The following is a 12,021-nucleotide window of genomic DNA, read 5'->3' as shown; positions in this document are numbered from 1 at the left end:
GAAATAATAGTGCTGTGAATTAGTGGAGAGGTGAGTGACTTATGAACCTCTGAGGGACCGCAGAGTTGACATCGACACCAAGGATTTATTTCCTTTGTTCGCTGCAAAGAAAGCTAGAAGGCTAAATTCAATTTTATAATCATTTTTTTTATATTTTACTTTAAGGCTTTTTACTAAATATATATATATATTTAACCGTATACGCTATTTTATTTATCCTATAAAAATAATTTTATGTTTGTCTACTGTTCCATAACCCCCCCCCCCCCCCCCCCCCCGGAAATATTTTCTGGATACGGCCTTGGGTAGGGATAGGGTTGGAAGGGACGGTGTAAACACCTTACCGCTATAGAAGCGGAAAGAGCCCACTTACTGTGGTGGGGACAGCGCCTCTGATTGGATACTAGCTCTTTCCCATCCAGCCACCGAGAGTCATGAAAAAGGGTATAAGTGTATCATATTGTTGGTACCCCTACTACTTCTTGGCCTTGCCCTTTTTCTTCTGCTTAGCGCTCTCCTTGGAAGCGGTTCCCTTCTTGCGGCGTCGAAACTGCCCAAGGCACCGACGCACCATCAGGCCACGCCACCAAGCCTGGAGTCGCACTGCACACTCATGCTCTAGCTTCTCCTGGGCCTCCTTTCTCCTACGCTCCTCCCTGATTGCCAGAAATTCATCCATTTCTGCCTGACGTGAATTGAACTAGTTGGGAGTTCAGTAAAAAACAGTAAAAATATCAATTAAAATCTTAAACCTTGTTCCACTCATGAAAGTTCTCAATTTTAACAATAATCCTCTATTATGATCTTAATTCTAGATCACTCAAGTGTGGCAAGAAAATACTGACCTATCTAGCTTGTCAAATGGATTTGGCATATTGCAAGGAGTACTAAAATGAAAGGCTGGAATTATACTAATTCAAAACTAATTGAGCTAATTACGTGACTCTTATATATGATTTAAATACATATTAGGTAACACTCACATTCATCCAACTGTGGGCCACTCTGCATCTCAAAGAGATGTTTGAGTATTTTTTGGACTGCAAACCGTCCAAATAAATGTATGTTCTTGTCAACTTTATCATTTCACTAATACTTTGGCATCCAACTTATAGTTTATATCTTATGTCTTCACTAAAGTCTGAAGTTATTACTCCAGACTATTTTCGACAACTAGCAAAAATTTAAAATTCAAATGGAAATACCTCTCTCTCCAAGTCATGATATTTTTTGGACTGTATTTCTTTTGAAGCCTTCAAGTCTGCTATTGTTGACTCAATGGTTCCAACATCTCTTTTGTACTGCTCATTCCAATGTTTGATTTTCTCAGAAAGCTCCTGTGGAATAAGAATGATGGATATCGATAGATTCATTGTGGAAGGGCTTGTGATGGTCTTTACCTCAGCACATAAAATGAAAACATTTCAAAGCATTTATGGTTGCTACATTTGGATAAAGTACTCCTAGATGTTCACGCACAATACGTGTGTAGTTAAAAAAGTTTGTTACTGGTGATATGCACTGTAATACTTGCTGAACTATTCCTATGATCACTGTAGAGATGTGGTTCATCCTCATATCTGGTGGCATTTTACCACTGAAGTCTAGTGTTACACCACTCTGTAGTTCTATTATGTAGTAGCCAGTGTGTAAGGGCTCAAATGGTTCAAACTCCCCCCTCCCAGAATTTCTTGAAAGTGAGATAAATAGATTATCCTTCCTCCAGGCGAACTCCCAAGAAAAGGTTTTTTGTTAAGGCCTTGGCATACAATTAACTGCTTTTTTCCTAAATATGAAATACATACTGCTATTGTTAGCATTGGTAGGTGGTATCCTTCAGTTAAAGCGGATACATAACTCCCTTTCGACAGGTCATATTTTGTTTTTATTTGCTATGATCGCTTAAAAAATGTGTTATCATCATCTGGAAATTTTCAGGGTATATAGAGTAAACCTTTAATACCATTCTGGTGGTAGAAATGCCTCATTTTTGGTGGGTTTGCATGTAATCATGCTGTGGTACTTGATGTGCTGAAGACAGATGGTAGCTGCTGATATTAGATACCTAGGTACTCTTTTGTTATTTTATGTCAAACTCACCTCACATGCTAGGTTGAGGTACTTAGTTACAGACTCATTTGTGTTCTCTTCATCTTCCAAGTCTTTTGCCAGCCGTTTGAGATGTTCATTGTGTGAATTGGCTTCATTCGCTAAGCGCATGAGTTGTTGCTCTTGAGATGCTTTTTCCCAATGTTTGACGAAATTCCGTATGGCTTTTTCACACTCCAATTCCTGTATTATCTCATCCTAAAAAGGTATTTAGATATTTTATTTTGTAAGTTAATAAAATTACTTTATAGGTATCCCTGTCCATAGTTATGATTACTACTGTAGAAATGAAATTACATAGTTTTTAATAGCATTATAAGTGCTAGGAAAGCTGGAAATTAAAAATGGCATTTTAGTTTAAGTAACATATGTACAATAAATCAGTTCCTTGGAATTTATATTTTACTCACAGATAGGGCACAGAACTTAGGCATACCTGTACTTATAGGTCTACCGCAAAAAATTGCAATGTATCCTTATTGCAAGGAATTCAAGCACCATTACAATGGCAAATGACCTTCTCATGTAGCTTTACCTTCTCATTTATTTGGGTTGGTTAAAAAATGTGAGTGAAGAGCTTACCACAAACTGAGTCACAGGCTTCCTCACATTCAGGGTTAAGAGGTCAGTTCCTTGCAATTTAAGGAATTGTGTGGGAGTTTCCAAAGGCTTCATGTGGGATCAAGGGCGTACCCAGAATCATAACTAGGGTATGGCAAGCCATGGTCTAAGGGGGGAGGGGGGCAAGCCAAGTTGTGACATTAGTCTATGAGATTATTAAAAAAATAGTTTTATTTTAGTTACATATCTTATACTAATAAATATCATTTTTCGTGGGTATAAAGAAAATTTGTTGAATGCTTTCATTTCAATAGGGTAGTTTCCTTCATCAAAGAAAACGAAAGGCATTGACTGCAATTCGTTACCCACCATTGGTGTATTCATAATATACAAATCATTTGGTTTTAGAAATCCTATTTTAGACGAATGGCAATGGTCAATTTTATCCTCATTTGAAAAAGGCCAGATTGGCACCCATGCGATGCCACTCCATGTGACGTAACAGGGACCTAGTTTATACACGAGTAGATAGGAGTTTTACATCGTCTGAGGTTATCAATGTATGTATGAGGCACAGAGCTCAGGGAAAAGTCTTAATAATCACCTATTAAAACTGGCTATGGTCGGAAAGTTTTCTTCGTTTAATAAGGTATTAATAATCCTTATTTAAGCCAAGCGCTACCAGATAGCAAGGTACTCAGCTACCTGCTAGCATCCTGTGTCGTATCAGCGCTCAAAGCCTTGCCCCAAGGTCACCTCACTTGCGGCAGCGGGAACCAGAACTACATCACACGGAGTTTTCCCGGCATTCATACTTAGCCATCGCGTTTTCACGTTCTTGACAATTTTCACTTTTCATTTAATCGCAAAAAATAGATATCGTCATTTAAAAATCTAAAAGCGTGAAATACGTACTCCAGGAGTAATAATCTTTCGGTTTAGGCGATAAAAAAATAAAAGGAAACTACCCTATTCAGTAGGTACTGATTTTGCTTAAAGACTATTGCAATTTTTGCTTCTAGGGGGGGGAAGGCTGCCCCCACCCCTGCCCCTCGCTGGATATGCCCATGCGTGGGATTTGAACCTGGAACTCTTTGATCAGTAGCCTCGCACTTTATGATGTGTAATTTTTTTATAACTTCTACTCCAATCTAATTTTCCATGGCCTCACAATAGATTCTAAAAATTTAGGATCTTACCTTCATTTTGCTTATTAGATCAGATTTCTCTTGAAGAGTCAATTGTGAGTTAGCTTTCTCTTCAGCAATAAGTCTCTGTATTTTCTTGAGCTGGAAATAAAGAAATATTCCTAATTTAGCAAATGAAATTACTAACATGACTGTGGCAAAAGAATGTAGGTCTAGAGAAAGGTAAGGCGGTGGCAGAGGGGTAAAGTCCTCGCCTGCCTAACCGTAGGTCGTGGGTTCGAATCCTGCCTGGGTAGGTGATCCCTAATCAGGGTATGGATGTTTGTGTTGTGCTTTGTTAATGTTGATAACCCATTCGCTACCTTGGTTTGACAAGGTTCTAACCGACATATTTGCAAAAATTTGGTGTTTTCACTCAAGGTAACTAAGTTTATGTTTCTCTATATGTTCACCGGTTCACCATATTTTATTCCTCTATGTAAAATAATAACAGATTTAGAACAGTGACAAAGTTCCAACTGCAAGGAGAAAAAACTAATATTTGGTGTGACAAGGTTCTAACTGCATTTTACTTATTTTATTACTCATATAAACATGTAAAAAAGTAAAATAAATAACATATTTTCTTAAAGTAATAATTACTAGTGTATCTAGTGGATCACTAGTGTATGTGCCAAAAATCAAAAATAAATTCCTATTAATAATAGAAATAGAGCAGTTTAAAACTTTGACAAGGTTTTTCTCAAAACCAGCTGAAGGTCAGTTAGAACCTTGTCAAACCAAGGTAGCGCATTATAAAGGCCGCAATGTGCTGTTTACGGGGAAGTGGGAAATAAATAAATATAATAGCATGTAGTGGTTGAAAGCTCAGTAAGGTCCATGATAGGTACAGTAATTTATTATTTTGGGCAGGGAGTTCATTCTCTAGAGTTTTAGAATTTTCCCTTACCCTTGTAGTGGGGCAGGCCAATATATCGGCTCATAGGTGGTCCATTATTTAATTTCCCATAATTTATTACATTTAGATTAACATTTCAGTAAACATAAAATTATTCCGTCAATATTAACCAGATTAACCTCATCAATTTAAAAAATACCGCTTATGGACGTGTAATAAAATAGCTTTGTATTGTTTTTTTTTTCGTGGTTGCTAAATTTTATTAAAATACCCTCTGCATATCTCGCTAGTACCTACCCCAGGAAGAAGGATAGCACTAAGAGAGTTAATAAAATACATTTAGCATCCTAGAGGTAAGAGAATATGTTCTGAACAACACAGATGGCATATTTACAATAAAATATCTATGTATTATCTCCTTTTTTAACAAAGGTTGCTTTATATTTCCACTCATTTAAATAAATAGTCCTCTCTATTTTATGAGGTTTACAAAGATAGACCTGCAATTTACCTACTTTTTGTGGGCATGCTACAATGAAAAATCATGCATTTTGTTTTAATAGGGCATGGGCTATGATCACCTCTCAACTGTCCCCTAAATTTATTATTCATCAATGAATCATGCATCATTTATAAAAAGAACAACAGTGCATGTTATACACAGTAATTTTTCTGATATGGAGTGAATTACCATTTCTTGATTTGCCTTTTCTGTCTGTACCAAATTGATGTCGTCCTCTGTTAAATTTTGCAAGTAACTCACTGCGCGACGTAGGAAAAAATATGATCCATCTTTGACCACTTCTTGAAGTGTGCCACTGAGTATGCCCTCAATGAGAGTCCTGAAATCATGAATGGCTATTATTAAGGAAGGAGAAAATGAATGGGAAATCATCACATTTTTCAAAGAAGTGTTACTCAATAACTTGATGACCATGAGCTCAAATTTAGGCCTGATACATAACTGAAAATTTGTTTTGGGGATGGCTTAGATGTTATGTGGGTTGCCTACGCTGATAATTTGTTGCCAATTGCCACTATGGGTTCTCTTTGCCAGGGATGCCGACTTACAAAACATATTAGGAGGGCTAAAGCCAGGAATCTTGCCCCAGGAAATTTTATAAGAAGTAAGTTTTAAGTTTTTTAAGCATTCTAGGAGAGTTAAATGATCAATATTAGAACCCAGATAACTTGAACCTTGATATCTGGATACTCCGGGGAAAATCGGCAAGCCTGACACATTTTTTCCTTACACCCATAATGAATTTTTGAGGGGACCCGGGCCCCATGGAGTCAGTGCCACTGCTTTCTGCATACCTTATTGAAAATATTCAATTGCATTCAATTGAAGAGTAACAAATTTCAATTGGCACATTCAGCTGAAATTTTCAATTGAATTGGCAGATTATTTCAAATAGGGATAATGATGAAATTGAAAGTCATCGATGGTTTTTATTGAAAGTACTGCATGTGCAATTAACTTTTGAACCATTCACGTACACTAGTGCAATGTTATATACACCAAGGATGAAAGTCGCCATGAAAAAAACTTTAGGCTTAGCCAGGCTTTGAACCTGGATCTCACAATTGGCGGTCAGGTATGCTACAAATTACACCACCAAACCATCGACTTCCATGGTGAATCTTCACTTATGATGTGAGTAAACTTCTCTTGGGTTTCCCACCGGGTTAAAGGCTTCATAATGGCCTAATGGCCATTATGAAGCCTTTATCGCCGGGAAAGCATCAAATCTTTCTTCACTTATGATTGTGTACAGCTGGTTCAAGGTGTTTTCTCCTTCATTTGTGATTATTTCTGCTGGAATATCATCAATTCCAGATGCTTAATTCATTCGCAGGTCTCTTACTGCTATGTCGTATTCTGATCTTAAAATTAGGGCACCCATTTCATCTGTATCCACTTGCCTTCATTTTCGATAGCTTCCATTCTTAGAATGTTGCCACTCTCGAACTCTTCAAGATATACATTCCATCTCTTCACTTTGTCTTCATTTTCAATCTCAATCATCAGTTCTCCATTCTTACCCCGTAGTTCCCCCGTACATCTCACGCGCCTTTCTTTGAAGTGGTTCCTCACTATTCTGTTGGCAGCTTCTATTTTTCCTTGGGCAAGAAATATTCTGTACATTTTCACAAATGTTTTTTTGTTCATATTTCTCTTGTCTTTTTCGTTTTATGAGAAATCTCATTTCTGTGTAACTGTTCTGTCTCTCCTACGTTTCCGCATTCTTTTCCTATGTGATCTAAGACTTCCTGTGTGATTAGGGTTTTTGTTGATGACTATTTTTCTGTCAAGAGCTTCTTCAGCTGCAGCCTGTAGTTCTCTTCTAATATTTTTCCTGCTCTCCCCCTCTGATTTCCTGGTCACATATCCTCTCCTATTTTGTTCTCTACAGCTTCTTGAAACGCCAGTTGATGTTTAGACCCCTTCAATTTTTCAGCCTACCAAATATTTTTCACTGATTCCTTCAGTTTTTTTTTATTTTAGGTGGCATTTTATCCTAGCTTAGTTATGGTCTCTGTCCATATTTACCCTGGGGTACCTTTTTCAATCCTTCACCTGGGGCCCCAGCCACTTAGCCAATCTCTTGGATAGTTTGTGGTTGGTTCTCGGAAAGACGTCATAATTTTGGAATGAGCTATCCACTATGGTCTATCCGAATTTTCCATCACGGAAACGCGTCCGAGAGCGGCCGAAATAACGGAGGGTATTGGGAAATGACTTTCGGTTTCTCGGAGTCGGAAAGTAAAAAAACAAGCTGGTAAGTTATGGAATATTTTTAACGTGAAAGTGGTGCTGCAGAAGCTGGTAAGAAGTCACTAGTAATTTGCAATACTGGCACATTGTGAGTACTAAAAATTATGGGAAATGGATGATTATGTACGGAGTCAGGAATTAAATAAAGCAGAAGGCTAAGCCAGTTAAAAAAGTATGAAGGCATTAATGCTTTTCAACAATGTATGTAGTGAATTTAGCATAGAGGATAGCATAAAAGCGCTTCCGAGTGACTGAAATGAAATTGGAGACGGAAAAGGAAAGTTTGATTCCGGAATCTCGGAAACCAGGAGACGAAGTTACTGGATAGGGCTTCTGGTTCCTGAATCTTTGTTTCACTAGAAAGTATGTAGTCGATTTGAAATTTTCTTAGGTCTCCTGGCATTTTCCACATGCATCTTCTTCACAAGTTTGCATTTGCTGGCAACCACTTGCCTATGCTCTGTGCTGAATTCTATTAACCTTTTTCCTCTTTTATACTTAATCCATATTATCTAGTCATTTTTCCCATCTTGATCTTTGCCACTGACAGCATTCCAATCATGAAATGAGGACCCAACAGGGGTCCTAAGAAGGTAACAATGCACCGGGGCCAGGACCCATTAATTCAACTAATACGCCCACGCACCTGGGGAGGGGAGTGGAATGGGAAGGAAAAAAGGATGGAGGCGCCGTCATGATAGGAGCCCGTCGACACATCCAGGGTAGGGATAGGAATGGAAGGGCAGAAGTGAATATACCCTTGCTGCTATTAAAGTGACCAGGGCTTCTAGTGAAACCATAATTTATTGTGCCAACGATTTTGCAAGATTTTTCTATGAAAGAGAAAAATACAAAGATCAAATCGTTGGGTAGCATTCAAATCACCCAGAATAATAAGATTTTCCTCTCCTCCGACTTGCTTGGTTACTTCCGTGATGTCTTGGTGCATTGAGCATAAGAAAATAAAAGCCACCCTTGAACTGAGTAGTCCTCACAGTTAGGGACTGATGTGAGTAGCATTGTGGTGGATATCCTCAGATTCTGTATTTGGAGGAGATGTTATGGGAGGCTTGCAAAGATTTAGATGCCATAGATTACCAGGAGGATATATGTATAAATCAGTTTGATATGTGGATGATCCAACATTGATTATCCTGTCTGGGAAAGGGTTATAGGCACTTGTGTATGCTTTTATTAATAATGATCTAATGAATGAAGCATGAAGATTAGCCACACAAAGACCAGCATCATCAAGTTTTAAGATCGAGGATTTAAAGCTTAATGTAAAAGTAGATGGTGACAAACTTGAAATTGAAGGTGGATTAGTTTTCTAATTTTCGTTGAACATTTGAGTATAATCGATATGATGGTAAGGATATCAGCTAGAGAAATGCATCGTCAAAGTAGGACTTTATGATTAGAAACTATACTTCCTTGTGTCGAAATATTTTAAGTGTTTAATCTCCTCATATTTCCTTTACCTTTCCATTTGGAGTCTCTTTAGAATTTGCTCTTCCGTTGAGGTAAGATTTTTTCTCGTGACAACAGATTCCTTCTCTGCTTTGCCTCCAAACCTGTGTGGAAGTGAATGGTATTAATGAATGCCTTTAAGTATTCCTATCTGGTAAAACTACTTATCTTTCCTTAGGATGTGCTCCATTGGTTGTCACCTAATATCTGGAGGTATATATTTTAATTTGCATTCTTCTATTGGCACTGGGAGTGTATTTCCAAGTACATTCAACTGTGAAATTCCATTTTGTAGAATGGATACAACCACTTTGCGTTCAAAATCAGACAGAGCTTTTCCTGAGTAAGCCTGGGAAAAAGCATAAAGATTGAATTTTTTAATTCACTTGTTCTTAGTTTCTACTCAAAGGAACTCCACATAAAATATATATGAAATATGCTATGTCTTGCGAAAGATCCACAGAGAAAAAATCATTCGCCTTGACCGGGATTCGAACCCGGATCCCCCGATTTCCGGTCGAGTGCTTTAGCCAGTTAAGCTACCGAGGCGTTATTCTTCCCTGTGGATATTTTTGGACACTACCAGACAAGATTTAACTGCACTGCTGAGCATATGATGCCACAAGCAGTCCAAATCGTGCGCACAGCGCCACAGCCGGAGAGCAGGCCCGGACATAGAACACAAAGAGGTGTTCGCTCTAGACTAGTTTAAAGTATACCGGGACTAGCCGCGGTGATAACTTTTACGGGTGTCACCCGCAATGTTTTTAGTCCATTTTGGACAAATGAGCACCCATCACAGTATGTGTCAATATGCAAGTATGCATCAATATCAGCTTATGCTACTATTTTCTTAAAGCACTATTCAAATGATGGTGTTGTTATTACCTGGCGTTTTTTTATTCTATTAAATAATCTTTATAAATGAATATTTTAAAGGAAATTAAACTGCCAATAATTTGTTGGCAAATTCAAAAAATCATTAGTGTCTTGACTATGCTTTTCCTTAACTTTGTTAATAATAATATTAGAACTGAGTTCACTATAGGTTTCTCTGATTATTTTTCCTCCCCTGTTAGCTCTAAATATCTTGAAGAAAGTTAATGAGGGAATATATTAGAGAACAAGCAACTTCATTTTTCCTAAAGAATCCTCAAAATTTGGGGAGGGGACTATAGTCGGAGAAATAAAGTAAATGTGTACATGTATATAGTGCAGTTGGGTTGTGTGACGTTCAGGGAAAAAAAGGCTGGAAAGGTTAGCTGTCCGGGGTTGGGAGCGCATCGGTTAGTGGGGGGAATTGCAGTGGGATAGTGAGGTGGTAAGGAGACGTGAGTGCTTTTTGAAATACAATGTTGTTGAATATAAATTCTCATTATTATTATCTCACACATAATCACACAAACTTGAGAAATCTTGTCAATTAGACAAAAGATAATATGAAGTATTTTGAATGCTGTGGGGTATAAAAATTAAGATGTAACAATTGTGATGCTATGTATGCGGGACAGATAGATTGGGTGATCTGGACCAGAGCAAAAGAACATAAGTGTTTTTGCAATGAGAATGTGAATGTACCATAGAAGCCGTACACACAGTGACTTCATAGCAGAGGTTCTACGCCATGCCAATTGAAGGAGAAGAAGATGGACCTTCTGGAAGAGTTGGATATTAAGATGTATTTAAGTATGGGCCACATACTCAATGACATTGTATTTCAAAAACACCCACTACTCCTCACTACCACGCTATCCCTCCGAAATTTATCTCAAACCAAACCGAGCACTCTCACCTCCGGCCATCACACTCCTCTCGTCTCTATAGCAAATATAATTTAAGGTTTGTCCGCTTAATATCTTTGTATTCGAGAATGGCACCTTAGCATTGAAGCACATCATACCATGAAATTCAGTGAAAATTTACACAGGTTGTTTATCTTCATTCAATTAGGTAATAAATACATCTCTCAATTGCAACTTCAATCTGTTACTTTTCCAGAAAAGTAATTTCAATTACAAATATTTACATATCTAATGTTTACTTTTTCAAAGTTGACCTTATAAAGAACCGTAACGAGACACTTGCCATCTCTGACTCTTCTGAATGTTCATAAATTATGAAATATAGCTTGTTTCACAATTTTCTTGTTGTAATTAGAATTTAAATTAAATTTGTGGGCTTACCATATTTGGTATCCTTTGAGGTGTGGAATAGTTCCAAAGACAACCTTCAGGCCAAATGGAAGCAATCTTAATCTTCCAATGATGGCTGAAAATTCATATGGTCAAATCAAATACAATTTTTGTCGTATGCTTTATCTGTTTTATTATTTTCCACGACTGCATGTGTTGGATAAAGAACTGGGGGTCATATAAAATCGAAATTGATAGATAGAAGCATCATAAAACAGCCCTATCCCCATAAGTCAGCATAAGGATTATATATATTGCAGCTACTTATATTAGGTAATAAGATTTAGGCGATTTAAATGTATATTTTCCGGCTTTGTTTTGCTCAAGACAGGCTCAACACATTCAAGTCTTCAATATTTCCTCACCTACTGTGAATGTATGTGAACTATTTTTGTTTCATCAATAGCCTAGTGTTTCCATTGATCTTTGGTTGCTAGGCACCCTTCCTCTTTTTGTGCCATGGCAACCATGGAAACCTCCCCATGCAGCTGATAAGAAAATGGTTACCATGACTAATAGTGAGATTATCACTTGCTCATGATAATCTGTCGTTAAAATATCGGAAAAAATTAAAAATTCATTGCTGAAATTAAAAGCAACTGATTTTGATTCGCCACCTCAGAGGAGAACAATTTAAAAAAAATATTTTCCAATCAGCACCCTTTTTCCACAGAAATTTCTACTATGTCCCCCACTTTCGCAGCAAATTTCGGGTGCCTGTTACGCAGGTTTGCAGCAAAAAAAGATTGGTTGCATATGTAGAATTGATTTATGATTATTACCAGCGGTCAAGTTACAAGTGCGTTTTGAAAATCTTCGAACCGCGGGTGAACGCGTTTACCCCTTCAATTGTAAGTGGAAAAA

The 12,021-nt window shown here is 37.6% G+C and overlaps 1 protein-coding gene across 1 annotated transcript; it reads right to left on the bottom strand.

The window, feature by feature from the left end:
- Positions 1-475: 475 nt before the first annotated feature.
- On the bottom strand, positions 476-2,784 carry LOC124161376 (dynein regulatory complex protein 9-like). The gene is made up of 4 exons (XM_046537690.1): positions 2,692-2,784; positions 2,101-2,307; positions 1,206-1,337; positions 476-700 (listed from the first exon to the last, which is right to left on the bottom strand). Exons 1-4 carry the CDS (start codon positions 2,782-2,784, stop codon positions 476-478), a joined length of 657 nt encoding a protein of 218 aa, XP_046393646.1.
- Between the last annotated feature and the right edge of the window lie 9,237 nt (positions 2,785-12,021).

This window comes from Ischnura elegans, chromosome 6 (genome assembly GCF_921293095.1).
Source record: "Ischnura elegans chromosome 6, ioIscEleg1.1, whole genome shotgun sequence".
NCBI classification, from domain to species: domain Eukaryota; kingdom Metazoa; phylum Arthropoda; class Insecta; order Odonata; family Coenagrionidae; genus Ischnura; species Ischnura elegans.
This window is presented reverse-complemented; position numbering and strand designations above follow the sequence as displayed.